This window comes from Buteo buteo, chromosome 27 (genome assembly GCF_964188355.1).
Source record: "Buteo buteo chromosome 27, bButBut1.hap1.1, whole genome shotgun sequence".
NCBI classification, from domain to species: Eukaryota; Metazoa; Chordata; class Aves; order Accipitriformes; family Accipitridae; genus Buteo; species Buteo buteo.
The window spans coordinates 11,026,942-11,054,851 of NC_134197.1; the positions used below are offsets into that span (position 1 = coordinate 11,026,942).

At 37.1% G+C, this 27,910-nt stretch overlaps 1 protein-coding gene across 5 annotated transcripts; it reads left to right on the top strand.

Moving 5' to 3' along the window:
- On the top strand, positions 1 to 27,065 carry MARF1 (meiosis regulator and mRNA stability factor 1). 5 transcript variants are annotated; one of them, XM_075058916.1, is made up of 27 exons: positions 1 to 104; positions 1,425 to 1,632; positions 3,241 to 3,912; positions 5,287 to 5,461; positions 6,925 to 7,151; positions 8,059 to 8,176; positions 8,907 to 9,079; positions 9,902 to 10,336; positions 10,868 to 11,037; positions 11,137 to 11,298; positions 12,001 to 12,190; positions 12,924 to 13,102; positions 14,070 to 14,150; positions 14,496 to 14,732; positions 15,528 to 15,647; positions 16,005 to 16,180; positions 16,418 to 16,638; positions 17,368 to 17,510; positions 18,863 to 18,996; positions 19,513 to 19,715; positions 20,216 to 20,443; positions 21,224 to 21,454; positions 21,563 to 21,775; positions 22,552 to 22,612; positions 22,710 to 22,850; positions 23,897 to 24,067; positions 24,606 to 27,065. In XM_075058916.1, the coding sequence occupies exons 2-27, from the start codon at positions 1,486 to 1,488 to the stop codon at positions 24,836 to 24,838; spliced, it is 5,241 nt and encodes a 1,746-aa protein (XP_074915017.1). In that variant the 5' UTR covers positions 1 to 104; positions 1,425 to 1,485; the 3' UTR covers positions 24,839 to 27,065. The 5 variants fall into 5 exon arrangements, with proteins under 5 accessions (XP_074915017.1, XP_074915021.1, XP_074915019.1 ...); XM_075058920.1 differs by having other exon boundaries at positions 21,563 to 21,628; XM_075058918.1 differs by having other exon boundaries at positions 3,244 to 3,912.
- Positions 27,066 to 27,910: the final 845 nt, after the last annotated feature.

Sequence of the window (27,910 nt, forward strand, 5' to 3'; positions counted from 1 at the left end):
GTCGCTTGACGGCAGAAGGAGCAGAGAGGGAGGAGGGAGGACAACAAAGGGGTGTGAGGGGCCGCGGCGGCATGTGAGGGGCGGCAGCGCTGGGGGCGGCTCAGGTGAGGCGCTGGCGGGCGGGGGCAGAGCCGAGCCAGGCCGGGCCCGCCGGCTCCCGCTCTCCCGGGGCTGCCTCCGCCGCCCTGCGGCAGCGGGGAGGCCCCGGCGGAACGCCGCGGCCGGGCGGGGACGGGGCCCGCTCCCCTCGCGGGCAGCAGCCCTTCCCCCGGGCGGAGCTGCACGACGGCCTCGGCCCGGCGCCGCCCCGCGGGCGGGGGAGGCCGTTTGCCCGGCAGCGCCTTGCTGGGGCTGTTTGTCTGGGCGGGGGGCGGGTCGGGCCTCGCCGTCGCCCCCGGGGCTGCGGGCCAGGCCGAGCTGGAAGCACCCAGGGAACTGGGAGCCGCAGAGGGCAAAGCGCGGACAGACGTGGTTAACGTCGCGTTTCATTTTTTTTCAGTTACGGCTCTAATTCCGAAACGAGTGGGTGCTGCCAGGCGTTTTTAAAAGAGTTGCAGAACTTGATTAACTTAATATTTTATCCAACGGAGTTTTCGGGTGCTTAGGGGTCGTGTGAATAAACATTTGCACTATAGAAAAAAAAAATCAAATTTCTTTTGTAGTTAAAAATAACGCTGGGGCAAATGTAAGCTACGGAATGTATTCCATGGTTATTGTGTTTACCATTAAATGCAAAAAAAGGGAAGGAGTGTGGTCTAATGAATGCAGTACGTAGTCGGGGAGTTAGAAGACTTGATTGCTAATCGTAGTTTTCCTGGTGCAGCGTGGCTGGGCCTCAAACAAGTTGCTTTGCTTCTTTGTGGTTCTGTAAAGCTGTACTGTGGTGTGCTGCAGGGCTGCTTGAGAATTAGTAGAAGCACTTGTAAATAACTTTAATAATTTAAAGCTCTGTTTAAATACTAAGTGCTGTACGCTTAATAAAAGTATATATAGTTTTGTTAGCCCATGGAAAAACAACGAATGTGCAGTTTAATTCTTTCAGATTAGTTTCACTTGCACCTATTTTGTATTTACCGATGAGCTGTTCTTGAAAACCTACCTCCTGGCTTCTCTCGCCAGGAGAATGCACTGAAAGTTTCAAGGATTTATTTCATGTCAGTAGCAATGCATTTCTGGAGCAATGTGGCTAATGCTGTAGACTTAAACAGTGTTTTCCTCAGACTACCTCACCTGTGCTGCAGGTCTTGAAGAATATTCCTGGACTAAAAAGGAATAGTCAAGGCTGTGTCCCATATGCATAATTAAATTTAACATAAATAATGCAGGCTCAGTGATCTGGCAGTAGTGGAATTCGTAGGACCACCATGATTTTTCTCTGTCTTACCTTAAAAGGTATTTAAAGCATGCGTTTTTTTTCTCTTTAGCAGGTGGGAAGAATGAAAGGAAGCGGGGATGAAAGAATGTTGAACCTTTTTGTTTGGCTGTATGATGGAAGGAAACAGGACAGAGAACCTCTGCAATAGATCGTTTGGATGGCTTCAGCGAGAAGAGAATGATGCTAAACCATGGCTCTGGAAACTTTCTAATTGCTTTTCTGCTGCTGAAAAGTCTTTGCCTTGCAGTGCGAAAACGGTAATGTATTGTTTTACTAAAAGCATAGTTGATATCCTGGTACAGAGCGGTATAACTAACTGCAGTGTTATTGCTGACTAAAGGGGGCGAGTGGGGAGGGGAGAAAGAGGAGATAGCAGTTACCATGGTAAGTACAAAATCTACTTGGGGATTTAAGGTCTGTAGTTGTGTTTGCAGCTCTTTCATCAGTGTTGGTGAAAGCAGGCAAGTTGCTTTGCTTGAAGGGCTTTACTCTCTACAGCTCTGTTTGGAATAACACAACTGACTGCTTTAAAAGTACATAAGGCAGCTTCTTGAAAGCTCTGTGAAGTTATTGCTGAAGAGTACAGTACGGAAGTAGTCTTTATGCTTCTAGTTTGTTGTCAATTTAGTTTGGAGGTAAGTTTAGAATTTTCTGAATTATTATTATTATTATATAGTAGTTCCAGCAATTGTGGATACTGTTCTTTGTGAATGTCTAATTTTTTCTTGTTTCTATTGCTTTAAATGTTCCTGCTCTGTAACTGTATGATTCTATACTTTTAAGATGCAAAGTGCTAAGGAATAGGACAAGACAATGACTTTGAGCAGGCAAGCTCCAGCTGTTAAGTAACACTCATTCATGCATGTTCAGTGTGAGTAAAAGAAATGGGGGAAACAGATAAGCATGTATCCTGTTGTGTTGCTATTCTCATGTGTCAGAGGTTAGGAAGGGAGCTGCCGTAAATTCTGGAATTAAACATATAGAATGGTTCTAGACAGATTTTTGGCAGACTGTGTCTTCAATTCGTAAGACATGGCATCAGGCAGAGAGGAATCGTTTTGAACTTAGGTAATCAGTTATTCATTACTGTGTGGTAGTAAATGCATTAAATTCAATTTGGAAAGTAAAAGTAGTTCCAGAGTACTGGCCTAAAGCTCTGAAGCAGCAAGTTGTACGCAGGTTAGCTCTGCTGACCTTGACTGTTATGGTGTTTCTCATAACCTTGCTTAGTTTTCACTGCTGCTATTTTAAAAAAAAACCCAAAAACCAAAAAAACCAACAAACCACTGTATTTTTGTCTATGCTTTTATGTCTGTACATCTTTGGTATCTTTAATCAGAGTAGGCAAAAAGTACTTATGTAGTTGTGAAAATTTAGTCTTCTCTGTCTTCAGTTTATGTGCTTGATATAATTTCTATTTTTTTAAGGTCTTAGTCTTTTAATGCATTACTTCTAGAAGTTTAATACAATTTTAAAGTTTTTATTCAAAGATCATTACTTATGTACCTCCAAACTGAGGTTTTTTTTACTTTACATTGCATCCATCTATGTTTGCTTTTACAAGAAAAATCTTTTTTTTGCTCTGCAATTTCAAATGTCTCTCAGCCAAACATTTTTCTGCCTTTCAAATTGTTTTACAGACCCATTGCTGTTTGGTTTATAGCTTTTTGGTTTTGTTGCTTCCAAAATCCACTGATACAATATACTTCATGTTCAGATAGTGAGGTAATAATAATCATAAAGATAACACTTTTCAAAATTTCTGTTATTGTCAAAATTGTAACAGTCTAAAAATATGCTTGCTTATACTATAAAATCATTGGTTTATTTATCTATCTGAACGTAACTGAGCTTTCATTTTCCAGAAGGATTACATGGAGAACAAGAAAGCTGCTGCAGAATTGAAGGATGCTTCATCTCCTCATAATGCTGGCTCTAAACTGTTTCCAGCAGTACCGCTTCCTGATGTTCATCCTATTCAGCAACAGCAAATACAGCTTTCGCCTGGCCCGAAAGTAAGCTGCTGTGCTCATGGCTCTGACTCTTCTTGTACTCCACAAATGCATTGTGGTGGTGGTGGTGGTGGTAACTTGATTCACCCTGGCACGATATTAGACTCGAAAAGCACTGGGACGATTACATGTCAAGTAGGGTCAGGATTTGCTTATCCGTCTGCACCTTCACTGAAGAGCCCTCCAACTAGAAGCAATTTGGCAGGCATTGCAAGTGAATTCCCTGGCATGTGCGTAGAAAACAGTGTATCTTCCTGTCAACATCTGCCCTGCTGTGGAAAACTCCATTTTCAGTCCTGTCATGGTAATGTGCACAAACTGCATCAGTTTCCAGCCCTTCAGAGCTGCACATCTTCTGGCTATTTTCCTTGTTCTGAATTCACAACTGGGGCTACAGGTCACTTGGATGAGCATATTGCACAGTCAGAGCTAACGTCGCGTGTGTGCGCCAACCCTTTGCACCTAAACATGGCACCTTCAGTTTGTTTAAAGGGCTCTCACTACTGCAATGACTGCTTGAGCAAGGTTTGTACACATTGTGTTTCTCATTCATTAAGCATGGTATATGGTTAATGTTGAAATAATGTTACTTGAGCAAAACTCCACCTTCCATGGGTTGCAGCTTGCATCCTCCTCGTTGGTGATGCACAGTTGAAGTGTGCCAGATATCCTTTTTGAAGATGATCTCTTTTCTGAGGTAACATTCAGTTCGATAGGAAGACAAGAAGCTATCACAATGTTTAGCTTACAGGGGATCTGTAATATACTCAAGCAGAACTTTGAATGGATTTGAAAGACAGTTATCTCTTCCTGACAGCTGTAATTAAAATGTTCCATAGTAGTGACTCTGAGAAAAGGCTTACAACAGTTAACATGTACCCTTGGGCAGCTGATCAATAAAGATCCATTTGTAAGTCAGGTGAAGTGTCTGATGCTATGAGGAAATTCTAGTTTTGGTTTGATAGGTCTTAGTCCAATCTTCCCAAACTTGTAATTTATATTTCAATACCAATTTGGTACACTTTAGAACTGATTAAAACTGTGCTTGAATTTTAATAGGAATTTCAAGTGAAATAATATACTCAACTTTGCAAGATATGTTACTTCTAAATTTGAGTTTCCATTATAAAAGTGAAATGTCTTAATTTCAAGAAACTAAATGGTGAATTCATTATTGTTGTGGCTTAACCCCAGCCAGCAACTAAGCACCTCGCAGCCACTCGCTCACTCCCCCCAGCTTATATACTGGATATGATGTCACATGGTATGGAATACCCTGTTGGCCAGTTTGGGTCAGCTGCCCTGGCTGTGTCCTGTGCCAGCTTCTTGTGCCCCTCCAGCTTTCTCACTGTCTGGGCATGAGAAGCTGAAAAGTACTTGACTTGAGTCTAAACACTACTTAGCAACAACTGAAAACATCAGTGTGTTATCAACATTCCTCTCATACCGAACTGAAAACTTAGCACTGTACCAGCTACTAGAAAGACAGTTAACTCTATCACAGCTGAAGCCAGGACAAGTGTGTTTGGAATTATGACTACTATTTTTGGGGGGAGAGAGGCGATTCAACCTTGTACTCTTAATTGTGCTGATTTCACGTGCTAGGCTTTTTTTTTTTTTTTTTTGGAGCATGTTTTTAGTGCCTCTTAAAGATGGCCTGTCTTGATGCGTGGAATTCAATAGCATCTTTCCTTGCATTTGGAAATCCAGAGCTAAGTATGCTAGGAAAAACTCTAGGAGAGGAGCTTCCTTCATGCAGTGAGACTGTTAATTAACTTTGTAGAGTACAGCTGAACTTGCATTTGTTGCAGAAGGGAAACTGAGTGTTTCTAGCATGGAATAATACGTGTTAATATTGTATACTAAATGAACATGTATTTTGAAAAATTGTCCCAACAGCCAACCAGAAACAACCTAGTTGATGCTGCTAAAATCTGGCCAAATATTCCTCCTCCAAGTGCACAGACTGCACCTGCTCCTATCCCAATATGTAATGGCTGTGGAACCAAAGGAACAGGAAATGAGAAGAGTTTGCTACTGGCAAGCAGCCTTGGCAAATCACCGCAGAAATATGGTAAACCACGTTTGTTTGAAACTTGCACTTAGTGGATGTCCTCCTTAAATGCTGTTGCACATGAAGAGTTCCCTTAAATTGCACTGTTCTCTGGAAACTTCTGTGATGAAGTCATAGAAGACTAAACAGTAAAAAAATACCTTGTTTCTGTTTCAGAAAGTCATAACTTGGATTTACCTGTTGTGACTACCTAGTTAACTTACCGTATTGTCTCCACTGACTTTTGATTTTTTTACTGTTACATTTTTTACCATTTTAAGAACTAGAAAAAGAAAATCTAAGGACTTGGAAGCTATTTCATTCTGGTGTTTTATAAAGAAATTATCTTCGGACATACTTAGAAAAGCTTTTTCTTAGTCTGTAGTGCAGTAAAGTTGTAATGTTTATAATTACAATATAGCTTTTTTCAGTGTTTGTGAGAGGAAAACAGTGTGAAATAATAACTATGTTTTTTCTACAGGGTTAGTACTGCTTCAATTACAAAATCATAGCTAGTGTTAAAGTTATAAACTTAAAAAAAAGTCATGGGAGAAAAATTGGATAGCTTTACTATAATTTTAAGACTACACCCATTTTTAGGTTTGTAAGGTGCAATACCCCGATTAAGTGTCATTACAAAATGCAATTCCAGTGAATCTTGCAGAAGAATAACTAGTCAACATGTACCTAAACAAGTACACTTGCTGGCTGTGCTTTATTTTATGTTCTCAGCTAACTTTAATTCTTAGCTTGTTTTTGACCTGTGAGGATTCTGTGTCATTCCTCATGTTTCTTTTCCAGTTGTTCTGTGGGCATGGAATGGGTGTGTAATGTTAATTCAAAATTAAATAGATATTCAGAGTGCTGAAACACCAGAAACTTTATTTGCACTTCTTAGCCTGTAATAGCAAAAATTCTTAACCTCAGTCTCCTGAACTGTAGGATACCTTTGTGTTTGTTCCATACTGCCTTAATTTTCTATAATCACAGTCACTATACTGGTAATCTCATCCAGTTTTGTTTAGATTCTGTATCTAATGCACACTGTAAATTTGAACAGCTTTCATCTTTCGCTTCCATTACAGATACAGCACCCGCTGAGTTTAGTGTGACACAACTTCAGGCAATTTTAGTGTCACAAGCCACCTCAACATTTGATAACATTTCTTTTTTAAATACATTACTTGGTTGTTTGATAGTTTAAAAGTAAAGCTGAGATTGTCTTGCATCTTTATCCTAACTTAACAGTGACTGAATTTCTGTTTAAGACTGATCTGAGGTTTAAAGTTTCTCCCTTAAAGAGAAACTTTGAAAACACCTGATTTGTTTTTTAGATTCCTTAAGCAAATAAAACTGAACTTGTGTTCCTGGGTGTGTTGTTCTCTAAAACATAAAGCTTCTCATGTGCAAAGTTTATAGTATGCCAAGTTTAACATTTTTGGTATTTGGAGATTAAAATGAGCTGTGTTGTTAAACCTGTACAGGGTCTCCGGAAGTTGCAATAACAGGCCAAGTTCTGGAAAACTTGCCCCCCATTGGAGTCTTCTGGGATATTGAAAACTGTTCAGTTCCCACTGGCCGTTCAGCTATAGCAGTTGTACAGAGGATTCGTGAAAAGTTTTTTAAAGGTCACAGAGAAGCAGAATTCATCTGTGTGTGTGACATTAGTAAAGAAAATAAAGAAGTTATTCAGGAGCTAAACAACTGCCAGGTATCAAAACAGCATCTGCTTGGTGTTCTTGCTTGAGAATTTGTGTACTCTGAGTGTGCTAATAGTGATTTGTGTTCACTAAAGCTGTATGTTAGCTTCTGTGTTTAGTGCATGAACTTACAATTAGTTTATGGGTTGGGTCTTTAATGCTGAACTTTCCTGGTGTGATACTTTTTAAAACTGAAATTGCATTCCATTATATGTAGATTACTGTTTTAGCTGTAGTTCTAACGTCCATAGAGGATTTTGATTTCATCCAGTAATAAGTGGTGGTGGTGTTTCTAGTGTTATCCTCCAAATCTGTGACTAAATCATTAACCTAAAGGAACTATGACTCTGTGAACTTAATTTCTTTTACTTTTGTTAGTGAATACCATGCTGATTAGTGAGGACACTTGTAAATTAGTGGTATTGACTGGGGCACCTTTAACATTGTATATTTTCCATCAATACCTTTTGTTTCTTGGTATTTTTTTAACTTTTTGTGCAGGTTTCTAAGTCAGAAATTCCCTTCCCACCCCCTGAATTGCAGATATGATAACAGGTTAACAGTTATCTGCTTATGTGAGGTAAAACAAACTGATAGTGAGTACTTGTTATGTTTGTCACCCCCCTATTTCAAATGAGGGTTCATGGAATGTTTTTAAGGTATGTAGATGGTGATCTTTAACACAGAACAGCAGAACTCATCCCTAAGACATTGCTGTATAACTGGGGTTGAAGTTCATTGCTCATTAGAACAGTTTGAGATCCATACATGTTGTATTTCATGCACGTGTGCATTAATTTATCTAAATAAAAGGAGCACGTGAAGACTTGTTTTTATGTTAATTTTTTTAAAAAAATATATTTAGGCAAGCATAGTTCACATCAAGCTTTCCTTTAGAGCTTATCTGTATTTCCACAGGTGACTGTTGCACACATCAATGCTACAGCAAAGAATGCTGCTGATGACAAACTCAGACAGAGTCTTAGGAGATTTGCTGATACACACACAGCACCTGCCACTGTGGTTCTTGTGTCAAGTAAGTGTTTGTGGTACTCATCTACAGTGCAGAATTCATTTCCTCTCCTCTTCAGTAGTACTTTTGTATATGACAGTATTCTGCTTTCCAAGGGTTGTGTTTAGAATCAGCTTTAACTGAATTGCTCAAGAATTCTTAATAATGTCAGTGGCAGCAAGGGAGATGAGAACTTGGCTTAGTTAAATTAGCACTGGAATCTGATGTCTTTTTGAGTGTCAGTAGGTATGCGTATAAATACTGTCTAAAGTTAGACAGCTTCAGCAGGAAGCTAATAAAGTAAAACTCATTGAGTTTTCCTTATGGTAATCTTTCAGAATGCTTTGAGCAAAATGTGTTTGATTTGTTTTTTATTCTTGTAGCAGCATACTATGCAGTTGAATATGCAAGCCACTCGACTATTTAATTGCTGTGTGTTGCCTTGGGTTTCTCCCTAAAGCTAAACAAATGCTTGTTAAAGAAGTATACAGTACCAGTCGAATGCCTTGCTGATAAATTGCTAGAAGTTGCTATTAAAACGAAGCCCTTGTCTGAGACTGAATGCTAACTGCCGATGTAAATTATGTCTATTGAGAAGCCTTGTAGCTGTTAGTGCTTTTTCATTGGAAATTTTCAGTGATAAATAGAACTTGTCAAGTGAGATCTGGGGTTTTGTTTGTTTGATCTGATTTTTTTAGCTTTTTCATGTGCTTCCTTGTTAATTCTTTTTTTTTTTTTTTTTTTTTTTCTCCAGCGGATGTAAACTTTGCTTTGGAACTCAGTGACCTGAGACATCGACATGGTTTTCGGATAATTTTGGTACATAAAAACCAAGCTTCAGAAGCACTTTTACATCATGCTCATGAGCTTATTTGTTTTGAAGAATTTATTTCAGACTTGCCACCAAGGTTACCACTGAAAATGCCGGTAAGGTTTTTAATTCTTAATGTGACAGACACTTTGAAGTGTCATCTTCCTTTTTTTTTTTTTTTCCTCTCTAATTTAGGGGGAGAGCAGGCTGAAATTATGTGTGTGGTTTTTATGGTGAGGCATGATGTCTTATGGGTATTTGACTATTGTCTGTATTTCAGTTACCATGTGGATGTATGCTTTCTGCTTTAAGGCTGAAAGAATGAAATAATAAAAGAAAGTAATTAACTGAAAAAGTAAAATAGCAAGGTCACATTCTGATCATTAAATATTTTATCAGATAATGTATCTTACGTGCCTTTCTTTCACTGGCAGAAAGATAGGTTAAGAACTTAGTTGTGCATTAAGACAGCTCTGTGATGCTTTCTTGACAGTTTTGAGTGACTGTCTACTATTTTCTTGGGTTTTTTTGTCTTCCTTATGATTACCTCTAGATTTGCTGTGTTGTCTTGGCACAGCACTCACGACCTTTTCTTACTGTAAAATAACTTCTTGAACTATGTGTTCGCATGCATGTGTAGAATATGTAGAATTCTTGAGTTGCAAGCAGTGATGCTTTCTTATCTGGAGAAGTGATCAAGTATTGATCCATTGATCAGGGACTCTGTAGTCTCTTCTAACTTTAAATTATATTGAAGATGGAAGTTTGAGGATCTACCTTGGTATGAGAGTTTACCAACCAAATTGAATGATGCAAAAAGAATTACTTGGTGGGGGTGGGAGGAGAGCATGTGTCATCAGAATCAATGTAAAAATATTCGTTCTGAACACGGGGCTATTCTGACACAATCAAATTAAACCCTTACTCCCTTTAAACAGGCGTGCCATACCCTATTATATGTTTATAACCTGCCAACAAACAGAGACAGCAAAAGTGTCAGTAATAGACTCAGGCGTTTGTCAGACAACTGTGGAGGGAAGGTGCTGAGCATTTCTGGAAGCAGTGCAATTCTCCGTTTTTTAAATCAAGAAAGTGCTGAACGGGCTTGGAAGCGAATGGAAAATGAAGATGTTTTTGGTAACAGGATTGTAGTGTCTTTTACTCCCAAAAACAAAGAACTTAATGAAACAAAAAGCTCCAGCTCTGTGGGAACTGAAAAGGTGAAGTCTCCCAAAAAAGTTAACAAGAATACAAAGCTGTGCCTCCTCAACAAAGACTCAAGTGATCAGTCTTCTGGTACCAAAGGCTCTGCTGGGAGAGGATTCCAGACTCATGGATCTATCATCAAACCCACAAATGTTAAAAGTTTACAGGTATTGTTGTTCTACCTTGTTTAGTATTCTTGCTTTTCCTCATGTTCTGAGGATTGTGTCTGTTACAGCTTTAACTTGTCAGTCCTATTTAGTGAATAACTCTAATTTATAGTGACATTCCCGAATGAGAGCTGTATTCATCTGCTTGGAAAGCAGACAATGAATTTGAGGGTTGTTTTTCCCTGGTCCCTGCCACCTTTTTCTCAATTTGGAAATACTGCTGGTACTTACTGAGTCTCGAATCCTAGGCCAGTTTTGACTTTTGTATTGGTGTTGAGTATAACATCTGGAGTGATCCATTTTGCCAGTTTAAGGTGAACTAGGGCAGATCTACAATGTAGCAAAAATATTTCAACTAATTGACGGTTTACTATTTTCTGTCACAGAAAATCAAATATTCCTGGTTATGAAGTGCCAATGAAAATGCTATTAACGAAAAATTTGTCAGTTGTCTATGTTTCCATCACAAGGAAAGTCTCTGGCAAGGAATGTCTGGTGCTTTTATGCTGACCTTTCATCTGTTTCATATAGGAGCTGTGCCACCTTGAATCAAAGACCATCAGTAGAAATACTGAAAACCAGCAAGAACATTTAAGAGAACAAATTCCTTCTCCTCAGAGTAACTCTAATGCAGCAATTCCTGTGTCTCTGACAACCAAAAAGATTGGAGTGGGAGACTCATCCTGTAAAAGTAGTCAGAAGTATGTTTTAAAATAAAAAGACATCAATGTTAGCTACATTTTTAATGTGAATTCTGCAACATAATGTGTTTTCTTTTTCTTACATATATTTGTAAATAGAAAAGAGACCTCTGCTTCCAGGAGCATTACCAATTCTCCTGTAGATAAAAAAGATAAAGATGAAACTGTATTTCAGGTCAGCTATCCCTCTGCTTTCAGTAAGTTGACGGCCTCCAGACAACTCAGTCCTTTGCTCATGTCTCAGAGTTGCTGGTCATCTCGGTAAGTATCTGTGTCTTATTTGGGAGGTGAAGTGAGACTTCACCAATATATACCTCAGTTACTCACAGCTGCACATGGAGTTGTGTATGCTAAGCACATTACTTTAATACACTTATTTTTTGTGGAGGCAAAAGGAAACTGTGATGGTGCTGCATAACATCTAACAGAGGGTGGATGTAAATACAAGGTGGAGTGAACTTTTTTTTAGAAACTTACTATGTGGCAGTTGTTTCCTGCAAACTTTGTCTTTAAAGCTTCTGAAAAATCTTCAGACATATTACAGACATTTTATTCTCTTCTAGTGCCTTTGACGTTCCCAGTAGAAATTTACCCAGGCCCATTAAACTCTTGTAGACTTAAATATCTGGCCTTTGCCAGTTATTAAAATCATGTGAATGAGTTTGACTTTTTTAATGTGTTAGTAAGATAGTGCAAGACTTGGTGCCAAATATTATTAAATTGGGTGACTTTGAAACATAATATGAATGACTTGCTATGAGGGGAAAGGAAATATTTGTCTTGTTATGACATTTTGCTTGTGGTGAAATTTGTTTTGCCTGCACATATATGTACTAGGAAAATACCTTCAGAGTACTGTATTTGTGCACTTGACCTATGTCTGTTTTCTGAATAATTTTGAGATGTATATATCAGAATTGTGCAATAGCTACTTTAGCTCATAAATGTTTTTATTTTACCCAGGAGTATGTCTCCAAACATCTCAAATAGATCATCTCCACTCACGTTTAATGTAGTAAACCATACCGGTGGTACAGACTGCCCTGATCCTTTTGCAAATGGTACAGACATTCAGGTCAGCAATATAGATTACAGATTGTCCAGAAAAGAGTTGCTGCAAAATTTACAAGAAATTTTCTCAAGACATGGCAAGGTAAAGGCTAAAATACCTTTATTAAACCTGTTTTTAAGTACTTACTGTTTAGGTATTTATGTGGACATGTTTGTGGTCTAGCTTTAAGTGAGTAGGAATGGACAGGTATCCAAACATGACTTTTAAACTTTGTTAAAAGGAGGTACTGTGTTTTTCCTTCAAAAAGACCAGATCATCACTTGCACTAGGTTCTTAATTTGCATGTGGTCTTCACAGATCTGATATTCTGAAGTTTTTTGTGTATTAAATTCTTATTGGCTCATAAGTCACGCAGGGAAGAGACTTAGGCTTTCGCTGTGTAACCTTTTTAAGCTGTAAAGCTGAATTCCTAATGTCAGCTTAAAAATCACAATAAAAACTGAGGTTTTGTTTTGAATCAGAAATGGTCAAAAACAGGCATGACGAGTGTGAATCAGTAAAAAGCAGCTATGCAAGGAGAGGTCATTTCTGCAGCAGCCTGTTTCTGTCTGATCTATAGATGACATTCTTCTGGCATAATCTTCTACATGGGAAGATGATACTTGTGTTAAACGAATATCATGGTCTTGCCTTGGCCAAAGCTCATTGCACTCGGTTCTTGTTTGCATCGTCCTGCTGGCCATGGTTCACCATGCTCAGCTCCCTTTTGCATTGTATTCAGCTCTTGGCTGAAGCAAGACACTGCTACTCTCATGTTGGCTTGCCTTGAGTTAATGTTTTGCGGTAAACATATAAGATGTTTTTGTCCTTTCAGGTAAAAAGTGTAGAGCTCAGTCCTCATACAGACTACCAGTTGAAAGCTACAGTTCGGATGGAAAATCTGCAAGAAGCCATCAGTGCTGTCAACAGTCTTCACAGATATAAAATTGGCAGTAAAAGGATCCAGGTCTCATTAGCAACGGGAGCTGCTAGTAAATCACTCTCTCTACTTAGGTAATAAGCACTTTGGCATCTTCTTAATTGTTCTAGCATGTATTTAGTGGCTGAGAGATGATTTAAAATACTGAGCAAAGGAATGACAGGGAAATAAAGTAAAATCTGTCTTATGACCTGAGGAATGTGTTAAATACAACGAGGCTAGTTTTCAGTTCAGCATTTTTACACTGCTTATATTTTAATTTGCATCTGAAGAGAGTAGATCTCTGTTAAATAGTGTTTAATAGTTTCACCACTAATCTTTCATAATACTGCTATAACTCAGTAACTTAATTTGTGCAGCTGAGTTAAAATTATACTTGGCATCTTTATTTCTTCTTTCCTCCCAGAAAGTGCATATGAATCTTCTGTTTGAGGATGGGATGCACAGTTTAAATGCTGTTAGTGTTTCTTTGATCTCCATTTTCTATAGGGAAGATGATAGAACTAGAGTGCTGATGCTAGTGAGAATGCAAGTATTTTCCCTTTCAATTTTTTCCTTACTGAAAGAAAGCATTAGGAAAAACGTTGTCTTCATCTTTTCACTGGAGCTTTCTGTGAAAATAGTGCTTGGAGTGTGGAGTATTCTGCAGTCATGTACTACTTGCAATTGTATAATTTACAACTTTAACTCTTGCCTTTTAGTTTATGCCTGTTCAAAGTTCTTAATGTAATGAATGGCCAGACTGGGAACTTAAAATGGTGCAGCTTTAATGTTGCATTTTATAGATGTTTGAAATCTTACCACCACCTATGAAAGATGCAACTCCTTTACTGACATTATCTAACAAATTAGCAGGAACGTTACTACTTGCACAGTCCTAATCTGAAGTGTCAACTTCTGTAGTGCTGGGATGGAAGGGAATGCAATTTGTCCTGTTAGATTTATAGTTCATGAACTGCATCTAAATATTTCACCAGTTTGGGTTGGAGACTAGCATAAAATTAATCTGTTAGTATTAATGTTACAAAACTTCTTTTATAGCTCAGAAACGATGTCCATTCTGCAGGATGCACCTGCTTGTTGTCTGCCTGTGTTCAAATTTGCAGAAATCTATGAAAAAAAGTAAGTTCTCAGTTGTTGTTTTTCTGTAGTGCTTCTAAAAAGAATCTGATCTTGTGTGATTGTTTTACAATTAATTATAGAGAGTAACAGAATGGAGTGTTACGTTTTTTTGTTGTTAGATGTTGCAGTATATTATCTATCCAGAGGCAATGACTGTAATACTGCCCTTAGAGGATTATACTTCCAGTATTTTACTTCATTTTTCTACATTGGGATGAATAGATTAGTCACCTTAACATTTTGCAGAGAATAGTTTCTAGCATATTCCTTTTTCTTAAAAAATGCATGTTATTGCATTCTGTAACTGTGTTTATAATGTGTATTTATTTCAATTTTTTCTTTTAGATTTGGGCATAAGTTAATTGTATCAGACTTATATAAACTAACGGATACTGTGGCAATCCGTGAACAAGGAAGTGGGCGGCTGGTGTGCCTCTTACCCAGCAGCCAAGCCCGCCAGAGTCCACTGGGATCTTCACAGTCACATGATGGTTCATCAGCAAACTGTAGTCCTATAATATTTGAAGAGTTGGAATATCACGAGCCTGTTTGTAAGCAGCATTGCCTGAATAAAGACTTTATGTAAGCTGTGTATAAAATACTATAAAATCTTACAAAATATTTGAACAGCATTTAACACTTACAGGTATATTAAAGTTGAGGTATATATGTTCATATAGCGTGCTTCAGTCACGTTTATATGCTTACAAGAATAAGTTGGGCAGAAAATTGTGAGATGGTACAGTGAGTTTTCTAGGCAGTTCTGGATCAGTCTGTTCAGGTAAGATTATTGTATTCTAACACAGCTGTCAAGATTGAATACCTCTTAAGCAGAAGCTGAAAGGTACACTACCTTCCTCTGGTTATATAGGAAAGTTACACATACTAGAACTTTCTATTAGCCTGAATTTCATTATGTAATTAGAGCTGGAACTCATCATTCTTCTTTGTCCTCCAGCTGCACTTAGTAAGTGATTCATACTGGGTTGAAGATTTCCTGAAGCCATATATTGAGTTCTTTGTTTTATTCAACAGCAGCCAGGTTGTGCTACTAGAGCAGTTATTAGATGTTCACTGTTAACTGCCTGGTATGTGCTGCTAAAATTTAATTTGAAAATTTTAATCTAATGATGATAAAAATGCGGTCTTCTAACTGTTGCTTGTCTTCTGGAAATACGCTGTAGCTGTATTAATTTTTGTGAAGAAGAAAAGATGGAAGTTGCTTGTGACTGTGTCTAGTGGTATTGTCAACTAGTAGCAGTATATCGTATATGTGTAGTATAATGTTTACTATGGGTGACTATGTGAGCACAGGCATACTATGATAAAGCTATGTGTAGAATGAGCGTATAAACTTCAACCTCTTGTTTTTTACAGTGAGCATGAGTTTGATCCAGATTCTTATAGAATTCCTTTTGTGATTTTGTCTCTGAAGACATTTGCTCCCCAAGTTCACAGTCTTCTACAGACACATGAGGGTACTGTGCCTTTACTAAGGTAAAGTATTTTAATTTAGGCTTTTAGTGTGAAGCTTGATCAGTTAAAGATTTAAAACTTTATTGATGGCTGTTGTAGTGCTCTGAAACTACCTATTGCATAAAAACTCCAGTTCTTGTGTAAGGTAGTATCTTTTATAGCAAATAAGTGCCTTATGAAATTATTACTTTCTGAATTCATGTTGAGCAAAAAAAAAGATGCACTTATTTAAAATGTGCATTTTATGAAGACTTCTGTAATGTTTTAGCAAGCTGTTGAAGCCTCTTGCTCAGGAAGTGTCTAAAAATAAATGATATTTTTAGGGCAACTGTTATAGTGGTATTTTAGTGTATAATGGAAGCTTTTTTTCTTCCAAAGTTTTCCTGATTGTTATATGTCAGAGTTCAGTGATCTTGAAATGGTGCCAGAAGGCCAGGGTGGTGTTCCTTTAGAACATCTAATTACCTGTGTTCCTGGAGTTAACATTGCCACTGCCCAAAATGGCATTAAAGTTATTAAATGGATACATAACAAACCACCACCTCCTACTACAGGTAAATATTTCTATTTAAAATCTTTTCTCTGAACTAATCTTTCTGCTAAAAAATTAAGAGTAGCATAAAGTAAACATCTTGTATAATTGTTAAACTTCTTATAAAGAGAAACTTCTATCGTGAATGTTCATTCTTTTTTTTTCTCCTGTGCTCTAGCCTGTGTCATAAATGAAGTGCAGTGTTTAGTGACAGAATATTAGCGAAAGGTTCAGTAATGTGATTTTTTTTTTCTTTTAGATCCTTGGCTTCTACGTTCTAAGAGCCCTGTAGGTAATCCACAACTTATTCAGTTCAGTAGAGAAGTGATAGATCTACTAAAAAGCCAACCGTCCTGCGTCATACCTGTCAGTAAATTCATCCCAACATACCATCATCACTTTGCAAAACAATGCCGTGTGTCTGACTACGGGTATTCTAAATTAATGGAGCTGCTAGAAGCAGTGCCTCATGTACTGCAAGTGAGTTATATGGCACTGTTCCTTTTAACTTGGGGAATTGTATTTTCAACTATCTGAATTACTGGTTGGTATTGTATAATAGAAGCTATGCAAATATCTAGTCCACCTTGAAAGAGATGGTTAACTGAACCTTGGAGTGTAACTGTCATCTTTTTTTGAGATGTCGTTTCTCTTTTGTTATTGTCCCCACCCTCCCAAAACAACTTCTGGGGGAATTAATTCTTTATTTAATCTAAGTCTTTGGAATAAAGTTTGAAGCTGCTTTTTAGCCTGTGGCTAGCACTTGAGTAAAAGGTTTTAGTTGTGTTGTTTACCATAAGAACACAGCAAACGCTGAGTGCTTGTAAGTTAGGCTGTAATGCATAGCCTGTGACTTGAAGGATTTCTGTGTGAAATAAGTCATGTGGTCACGTGGCCTTATGTTACAAAAAAGAAACGCTACGGTCACATCAGCTTACTATGAACACCAGTTGATTGTAGAATTTTAAAGTAACCAATACAAATATGCAAAAGCTGCAATAGCACTCACGGAGGAAGCATTTCTTAGTTTCCTGACAACATACGCATTAGTACAGAGAGTGTACGGCTTCACGAGGCTGCCTTTCCAAACACTGTCTCTATTACATCCTTTATTTCTAGCCTACCTATACTAGAACTGGCTTCTAAATATCTTGTAAAAGAAATTACTCAGGATGCTAGATGTGAGTGATCAAATAAAATTTCTTTCAGATTCTTGGTATGGGTTCCAAACGCTTGTTAACTCTAACGCACAGAGCTCAAGTGAAGCGCTTTACTCAAGACTTACTGAAGCTTCTCAAATCCCAGGCCAGTAAGCAAGTTATTGTGAGGGAATTCTTACAGGCTTATCACTGGTAAGTTATCTTTAATGAAACAAGAACAACTGTGCAGGTCGTGTCTATCAACAGTGGTTTTGAAACCTACTGCAACAGAAGTCAGCACTTTAAATCTTAGTACAAAACTGTGGCAACTATATTGCCTCTCTTGGGATGTGGAAGTTCAAACTTCCAATGAAAACAAAAATTAAAAGCTCTGTGGCAGACTTTACTGCTTCCTTTAGTACTAGGTTCATTTAACTTTATTGGAGTTTGAAATGGGCTATTGTATTTCATTAGTTCTTTCTGAAGCCATGACTGCAAGGTTGGATTTAAGCAAGCAGGTCATGGCACATTAACATGAACAATAAAGGGAAAATTTTGTGTTAGGCTTTCTTTAGAGAGAAGTGCAAAATAAATAGACCAATTGACAATAGATGCTCTTACTACTTTAACTGGATCTAGCAATAGTGCAAAAATGAAAAGTAATACCTGTCTTGCTATTGCCAGGAAGAATGTTCTGTTCTAGCATGGTAAAAAAAGGGGTGGTTTTTGTTGTTTGTTTGTTGTTGTTTTTTTTAAGAACCAAGAATAATTTTTTCCTTGATATGAAGAGAGAAAGCAGTACTTAATGTGCTTTGAGAAAACTATATTATCTTAGTGCTACATGTGGTCTACCTTTTGTGTGCTGTTGTGTTGCATGTGCCAACAGCTCCTTTTTGGGAATGCATGCTTCTACTTATTTCCTTTATTGGCAAAAATACATTATTGGTTGTTTCTAAATCTACTAAATGTGCACCTCCATTGTAGTCAGCTCTGGCCATTTGTTGAATAAGAATATATGTGAAGTGTTCTTGCTTTTGAGAGGTTCCTGCTGGGGAGGTGGGGAGAGTAAAATACCTTTTAATATGTTACATAGTATTGTGAACCTTAATATGGTGTTTTCCAGGATATGGTCTCTGCCTTCTCTTGTGACCTAATCTTGTTTAAACAGAGCATATGTCTGTAACTATTAAGCAAATACAGACTGTTGAAAGTGTAGCCATATGGAGCTGTATGACATAATTACATTTTTTTAAATCACTTAAAACGTGAGCTTGAAAAATATTGTCATTTACCACGACTGGTTTGAGGCATCCACTGGTTCATAGACAGAGCTTTTTCTTCCTATGTCATCTGAACCATCAGTGTGTCTTGTTTTTCTGGTTCGAAATGGATAGATAATTTGAGTTAAGAATACTTTCACCTTTGTTTCACATGGTAGTATTATTGCCAATATGAAAATTATGCTTATTTTCTTGGTATTTGAGGCTTATTGTCACAACTTACAAATTTTTTGCCTACACAGCATGCATTAATGCTTATATTACACAATTGTGTAAAACTTCCAGGTGTTTCTCTAAGGACTGGGATGTTACTGAGTATGGAGTGTGTGAATTGGCTGATATAATATCAGAAATTCCAGATACAACCATCTGTTTGTCACAGCAAGACAATGAAATGGTAATTTGTATTCCCAAAAGAGGTATGTCCATGTACTTTTTTTACCGTTGCCAAATAAATTGTTCTTCTACTATTTTAAAACTGTACTAACTAAAGTATGTAGGAGTGACTTGAATTTTTTATAATTATGTTTCTACCTTTCATGACTAAGTTATAAACTTTTTAGTGAATAAAGAATTTTTCATTCTAGGAACACTTATAATGGAACAGACAGGAAAGCAGGTGGCAAAACACATAAAATAATGTTACTACTTCTGTGTGTAGTTAAACTTTCTGTGGAATGATTAGAGTGGGTTGTTGCCACACGGCAAAAGTACCAACATATTTGGCTATTTAATATCTTCTAAAGTGCTGACCACCTGATTATTTTGGACTTTAAACATGTAAGCTTAGTAAAGGTCTTCAGTGGTAGAAGAAAATAGTGAGTTGGTGTGATACACGATTAAGCTGAAAATCAATCACTGTATCTTCTTACTATATTCTGTTCCATTTTATAAGTGTGTTGGTACCTAGCTCTTGTTTTGTTTTTTAATTTTAGAACGTACACAAGAAGAAATTGAAAGAACCAAACAATTTTCTAAAGAGGTAGTAGACCTACTGCGCCATCAACCTCATTTTCGAATGCCCTTCAATAAATTTATTCCTTCTTATCACCACCACTTTGGTCGTCAGTGCAAACTTGCTTACTATGGTTTTACAAAACTACTTGAGCTCTTTGAAGCCATACCAGATGTCTTACTTGTAAGTTCTAAAATCCTAAGCTGTACTAATACATTTTTGAGATCTGTGCGTGACTTTCATTGGGGTTATATTTCTCATTAACTTTAGTATGAGTTATAAACTCTGCATCTCTAATGTTAGCCAGCTGTATTAAAGTCTTTGATATAGCTATTTTGGTTAAATGGTCCAAGTTTTTTAACGCATTCAGGCTAAGTTTGTTAACAAATTCAAGTTTTCTAAATTGCATTATACTTACAAAATTCAATGCATCAAAATTAGAGCTAAGTTTCATTAAAGTTGTGTTAAATTTGCTTTGAAAAAGGTTAATAGCTATTTAATTGCCTATTGTTGTATTTGAGAAATTACATAGTTTTGCTTGCTATATGGATATCTTTTGAGGTAGCTGGGCCCTGCTACATAGCAAATGATTGTCTGGAAGCACTGAATTTTAGTTGCAGATTGTACTTTTTTCATCCAGATGAGGTAAATCACTTTAACAAAGTGTAATTTCTGTTTTGTAGGTATTGGAATGTGGGGACGAGAAAATTCTCACACTCACGGAGGTGGAACAAGTCAAAGCAATTGCTGCCCAGTTTGTTAAACTGCTGCGGTCTCAGAAAGACAACTGCCTTATGATGACTGATTTACTGACAGAGTACAGTAAAACATTTGGATACACATTGCGTCTTCATGACTTCGATGTTAGCTCAGTTCCAGCTTTAATGCAGAAACTTTGCCATGTTGTAAAGGTAATCTTTTAACTTTGAAGTTTATCCCTCTAAAAGGTATGTAATGTTGTGTTAAGGAATTTCCTGTCTCAAATTACAGGTCTTGGTGTGCTTAGTATTGTAGTATAGAAACAATATTTCATTAAGTTGGGAGCAGGGGGAATTGCAAGTGAATTTTAAATGTACCTTCTATATCCCAATGATGTTCTCTTTGTTCTTTTGCAATCTTTCAACTTTATCTCAACAAATAATAAGTAAAAGATTGTATTATAGTACTTATTTTAACATTACAAATTGTTTTTTCCCACCTGACTTAAACCTGTGTAAAAGCAATAATTTCCTGATAACTGTAGTAGTTATCAGTCTCCTAATGTTTTATTGTCCTAATTTTTTTTACCTATGGTTTGAGGCTTTGACTCTGAATGTAAATACATAGATGGTCTTACATGTTAGTGGAAAAGAAGGGTTACAGCCACATGGACATGGTCATACTGGTTTAGTTGCTCCAATTCTGTTATTTTAGCAGCTGGTGTTCAGGCTGGAGTTCAGTCAGATCCAGCTGGCTTGGAACAAAGAGTAAAATCATGTCTACCATGTGGACAAACTGCTACGCTGCTTTTGTATATTTAATTTTTTCCATGTAATAAGCTTTTTTATCCTGTGTGGTTTTGGCTACGGGAGTATCAGATGTTGGTATGTAATGTCAGATATGGCTGTGCCCAAACAAACCCCAGCCACACAAGTTATTTATAAATTAATCTCTTCCCTGTCCCTAACTTCATTCCCAATTCATTTTCTTAGGTTGTTGACACAGAGTCTGGCAAGCAAATTCAGCTGATAAATAGAAAATCTCTGCGGACTCTGACTGCCCAATTGCTAGTCTTGTTGATGTCCTGGGATGGAACGTCCTTTCTCTCTGTTGAACAGCTTAAACAGCATTATGAAACAACCCACAGTACTTCACTTAATCCATGTGAATATGGATTTATGACCTTAACTGAACTCCTGAAGAGTCTGCCTTACTTGGTTGAAGTATGTAAGCTCTTTTTCCTTTCTGGTGCGTTTCATACTCTGAAAAGATATTGTGACTAGAGAATACGGAAGTATGCACTCCAATTCTTCATCTTCTTTTTCTAATAGGTATTTACCAATGGTGCAACAGAAGAATATGTGAAGCTTACAAATCTGTATATGTTTGCAAAGAATGTAAGGTCCTTACTTCACACTTACCATTATCAGCAGATCTTTCTTCACGAGTTCTCACTAGCATATAGCAAATACACAGGAGAAGTGCTGCAACCTAAAGCATATGGCTGCAATAATTTAGAAGAGCTCTTGGGAGCAATTCCACAGGTGTGAAGAATTGTTTTGCACAATTACATTGAGATTTCTGCATGGATTAAAAATAGTTACACAATTGTGGTTTCTGTTACTTGGTTTGAATTACTGGAATAGTTACCTTCTCCAAGGAGGCTTATACCAGTTGTATTTTTAATAGCTTCTGAGAAATCTGGATTGTGTAATAAGAAAAAGAAAATACTTTTTTAATGTGTTTTGGTCAAATTTTGCTTAAGAACTGTTCCTGGTGAAGCCACAAACATCCTTGGCATCTTTATCAAGTGACATAATTGATTTCTGTCTTGAATGAGTGAACAACTGTACAGTACTGAAGCTTCATTTTGATCATGGTAGATTAATTGGTTTTAGGAGTGAAGAGTTGTGGGACCTTGTCAAAAGTGCAACATAGTGGAGTTTTTTTGTGGCATCTTGTCATCCACATGTCCTAAGTGCTCTAGGCTAATTTTGTGACCCAGTTTATGGCTAAAAGGTTTTATTTAAGTAAATTAATTTTTCTGGAGTGTGACAAAATGAAATTTTGCAACTCCATGTTTAAACATATAATTTTGTTAATATATAGTTAGTATACTTTCTAGCTCTGTAGTTTGCCTTTGGCATCAATTCTTTTGAGACAGAGCTTTTCTTGGGTAGTGTAGTACAAATTAGCAACATGATTTAGTTTACTTTTAGAAATAATGTCAGTGCAAGGCTAGATGAAAGGCAGTGAATAAGCTTCTTTAGGCTTTGAGCTTAGTATGTGCTGATGTTGAATTCTACTTTTTTCTCTATAGGTGGTCTGGATTAAAGGGCATGGCCATAAGAGAATTGTGGTACTAAAGAATGATATGAAAAGTAAGCTATTTCAATTTTGAGCAGTATCTTGGTTTCCTTTTTCCTCTTTTAAGAGGTGACTTGAGTAAACAAACCAAATGAACTTGCCTTTTTGTAGCTCGTTTTAGCTCACCTAGTTTCCCCCCTGCTGATCATGTGGATGATCATGGAAATCAACTTGCTGACAATAATGGACATATTATGGAGACCCCAGGATCCACTTCATCAATGGAATTAAGTCTAGGAACACCTAACAACGGTAATGCAAAATTGAATTATTTAAGAAATTTATTATCTTAGGGGAAACAAGCAGAGTAATCAAAGCAGCATGGGGAAAGCTGTCTTGAGTTAGTCAATCTGAACTTCTGTAGAAATGCTTTATGGCTTGAAAGCTGTTGAACTTCTCCCAAAGTATATAGTTAGCCATGTGTCCTCTTGACAAGGGCATCTGTTGTCCTCAGCTGTCAGTACATATATAGCTGCTAGACTACTGTTTCCCACAGGTTTTGTGAAAATTTAAGGCTATAAGCATAAAACTAATGAGAAAAAATGGTCAGTAGCAGCTTCAGCTAGGAATGTCTCCTGTATTCTGATGAGAATGTAGTGCTCTTTTGTGCTGTTTTTATGTTGATTTTGTGTTGTTACTTATTTCCAAATAATAATGGCAGTCCCGTTTGTCCGTCCCCAGATAAAAATAATGGGGAAAGGGTGACCTCATAGTTCATATCTCGCTGTGGTCTCCAATTCTTTACCACCTGCAGGTTGGAGAACTTGGGGAATGGTTCTTGAGTTATTTCAGAAATCTAGGCTTATGCCTTTTAATAAGGGAAATTCACTTGATTTTGAAACTTGCAGCTTAATTTTCACATGTAAATGTGTTAGGTGGTACCTAAATAGTTGATAAGATATTGGTATGTCTGCAGGGGAGTTGTCTGGTAACTGGCCCTTCTCTGTTAAACACTGTTCCTGTAGGACTTTGTTTCCACAGCTCTTCTTCTGTTACTCAAGTTTGGCAAATACCAGATTTTACTGTAGGGCTATATTTACTTAGGCAAGCAATAGGTTTAACATACTATTGCTTTTTGTGCTGCATTGTAATTAGTTAGATGCTCTTGATCCAGCAAAGTAGCTCCTGAATGAATTTGAGGTTAGTTAGCATTAATTAATTGGATAATAGTATTTCAGATATGGCATAGCTCTCAAATCCTCAGAATCACATCTGAAGATTTTAAGTTTACTAACTCTGAAATAGTGATGCATTCACAGCTTACAGATACTCTGAAAGATGTTCCCTTATTTTTGTAGTTTCTAATCAAACTGAGCAAGAACTTCTTTGCCTCACAAATACATCTCCCATTGACCTCTTGTGTGAGCCAGTTCCTTCCTGCCTACCATCTCCGCAACTGAGACCCGATCCAGTGGTTCTTGAGTCTGCAGACCTCATTCAGTTTGAGGAACGCCCTGCCCCTCTCTCTGGTAAGAGTTTGCTTGCCTATGTTGTATTACTTATGCATGATAACTCATACGATTTGGAAAATAAAGCATCAAATCATTGATTCTGTAAAGTTCCATTTAAATACATACATATGTATATATATCACACAAGGGGATGCGTTGGCAATGCATGTGGCTTCCATCAGAAACTCTTGAGTACTCATTGTAAGTACCCTACTGTGATTCTCTGGGGTGAATTTTATAGGGACCTTATCTACCACTAAAACTGCGTTTTGCTAACCTGCAGCAACCTTTTCACCACACTAATTTCGTAGTGCTTTTCTGAGCACTGTGAGACTTTAATGTGTGAGAAATAAATTAAACTTTCTAAATAGTACATGATGCAGACAGAGCCAGAAGCAAACATCACATCAGCTGCAGAGGTGAACATGACACATCTTCTGGCTTCAAATCAGGCTGACAAGTTCTTTTTAAATATTTTGTGGCCTATTATCAGAGAAACATTCTTTATTTTTCAAGAACAGAGCATCAATAAATTGAGTTGTCTTATTTATTTTAGAGATAATGATTTTAACAGAAGAAGAAAAACAAAGAATTGTTACCACAGCTCAAGAAAAGTTGACCTCTGGTTCTGTGGTATCTAACACCACAGAGAATGCTTCAGTGTCTCCCTGTCAGTCCTCTGAAACCCAACTAAACAAGGAAGCAATGGACAGCCCAGCCAAAAAGCAACACAAAAACAAGGTGAAATTGGCAGCAAACTTTTCACTTGCACCTGCAACCAAGCTTTAACTCTTTCTTTTTAGTGTGAATGACAAGTACCTATGGACTCTGCACAAAGTAAAGCTATTTGCTAGCCCTTATGTATTTTAATGAAAGGCCTAGAAGAATTAATTTGTATTTAATGTATTCTGTGAAGATTTTGTTCCTTTTACACTGAACACAGCTGTTAGCAGAGCAGATTTTTTCTATAATTTTGAAAAAAATTCTGGCATTCGTTAAATTATTCTTAAATTTCACAGTTTTTCATAAATGTGTGTTCAGTAAAAGCAAAATATTAATTCAACAAAAATGGAACAGATTTTTATTTTCTTTAAGCCTCGTTGGTGGTGTAATCATACATGTAGCATATTGTATTCTATAGGCTGTTGCTTACTGGTATTGTTTCAGACAGTATTAATAAAATGCATGATCTGTCTTTCAAAAGCCTGTTGAGAAATTTAACTTGCTGACCTGAAATGAGAAGAGTGAGGGAGTTGATTGTACTCCAGACGAGAAACTTGTTCTCTGACCTTTCAGATGACTTGTAACTGCATTGGAAATTCTTTTGTCTAAAGATGTCTGTAGAAGATTATGTGGATTTTTTGTAAAACTTGTTTTAAATGTTTTCTGTAGCTTTCAGTTCCATTTAGGAGCTTTCTAGGACATTCATGCTTTAAGCTTCCCTTTTATATTTAGTTCCAGTTGGGCATGGATTCGGTTAAGGAAAAGACTGTCTTGGTGTCATGAGTTTAAGATACAGACACACACATTTTACTGTGTCTAGAAACGAAGTTAGGAAGGTTCTGATATTTCTGAAATATGCATTTAATGCATAAATTACAGATAATGGAGCAGATCTTATTAAAATGTTTTGTGATGGAAGGTATTGATGCTATTTCCACCTGTAAGGACAGTTCTAATTACATGTGGAAGTGCTAAGGTTGTTCAGCTTAACCTTGTTTTCTGTTTTTATGCATGTTCAGTAAATGGGAGGCTTATTCTTTGATATGCTGTCTTTTAGCTGTGTCTGTTTTTATTCTAAAACTTACTCCTAGTGTTGGAAGCTTTTTTCAATTTGTGGTACCTTGTGTTGGCTTTTGAAAGGGCCAGCTTTGGAAGAGAGGTTAAGTCAGTGGATGACCTTAACTCTAGGTAGCAGAAATGTCCAGTGTATGAGACTTTATACCCATTCTGGGTAACCGTGGCATTTACAATGGGTTGTATTTGCCAGGCAGCAAATAAATTGCTTGTAGTATTGAAAGAACATATACTAGAGGTTTTCCACTGGCCAACTGAATATTTTTTAGGTGGATTCTACTGTAAAGTACAAGAGATGGAACATGGGCTCTAACTTCTCAGCCAGCAACAGGAAATGCTACTGAATAATGGCTATAGACAGAATTTTACTAGCCAGATTTTGTTATAAAATCTTTTAAATTTAGGCAAGTATTACCAATAGTGAACTTATAGCCATTGTGAATGCAGAGAAACACTTGGAAGTTTTTCTGAGCATTATGGCACAGTATTTTGAGTCCTTAGTAAACATCTACAGACATACTGCTATAGAAAGAGAAATTTAGAAGTAAGCTTTCTTGGAATGCTTTTAGTGAGTTAAATGCAAGAACATCTGCTTTCACCTTAAGTTTGATAAGGTTAACACTTATCAGTCTAGATCTTTGTTTCAGAAGAGCATGCATTTGGAAAAAAGACCAACCTGAAATTACATTGTTGAGATGCAGCTACAAGTCATCTGGAGTACTAAAGAAAACCAGGTTTTTGCTTCAGAGGAAAACATGGTATTTGTCAAAGTGAGTGTGGTGATTATACCATTTATGGAGGTCAGCATATCTTTTCTGGATTCATGTGTGATTCTGATGAAATCGCTGTTTGAAAGTAATAGAATAATACTTTTGAGAAGTTGTGTTCATAGTGTAACAAAATAGCTAATTGAATTGCAATATATTTTTTTATCCAAAGGGTTAAATGAATGATGTGACTTACAGATTTAAAAGCATTGCAACCATTAAATTCTTTAATTTAACAATTAAATGTACAACTTCAGATTCATGTCTGTTTAAAAAAAAATTCACTGAAGCCCTCAATTGATGCACTATCTTTTTCTTGGAATGGGAGGGAGAAGAAAAAATTCTTTTCTTAGCTGTCTACTTTGTTTGGACACTTTCTTTTGTGGCTCAAGTGCTGTTTTGTGTGTTGGGACCAAACAGTTGTGTCAATAAAATTTTCAAGCAAGCATAAATCTTGTCCTTGTCTGAAGACCTGAAAAAAACCCGTGTTCTAGAATCCTTAACTTGCTGTGTCACATTCAGTTCAATTATCCAGACAGAGCAGAGAGCTAAAATTTGGGATTTAGTGAAGACAAAAGAAACACCATAAATCCACAACCTGCTATTCTGGAAAATGAGGGTTTTCCCAATTTTTGCAATTCAGCTGTTAGCAGTTGTACTCAGTATCTCTTACTGCTCTTCATACAACTTAATGTTTAGAGTTTATTTTAGAAGGAAACTGTAGGAGCGTAAATGCAACGGGTGGAAGTAAGGTGTTCGTCCTGAGTTTTAGTCTCACTTTGAAATGTTAAAATTAATGTGAATAATGTCATATGGAGTGTTTACTGAGCAATAAAGTTAATAGGTCACTTTTCAGTTACAATAGCCTTGTTTTCCAGCTTGCTGAAGATAGTAATTATCCAGGAACTACAAGTCTGGCAAGCAAGTTACTTTGCAGCTTCACTAGAGTGCTTTGAACTTTACTTCAGAATCTAACAAAATAATTAAAAAAATCTGCAACTAAATTGGACTGCTGTCATTTCATAGCTTTATGGATAAAAGAGCTGGATGAGCTGCTCCTGACTTTCTCTTTTTTTTGTGGTCTTATTACATATTCTTACTTAATGGAACTGTTAAGTGGAACAGTCTGCTAGAGTAAATGTCAGGCCTGCTTCAGGTAAGTGTTCACTTGACCTTGCAGAGTACTTGTTCAGTAAACAATTTTGAAGTTACTACCTAAACAAATTATTTAGCAGGAAACTCTCCATAAATAGTGTAATAAATATCGCCCTTTAAAAGGAGGGGCAGGCAATTTATA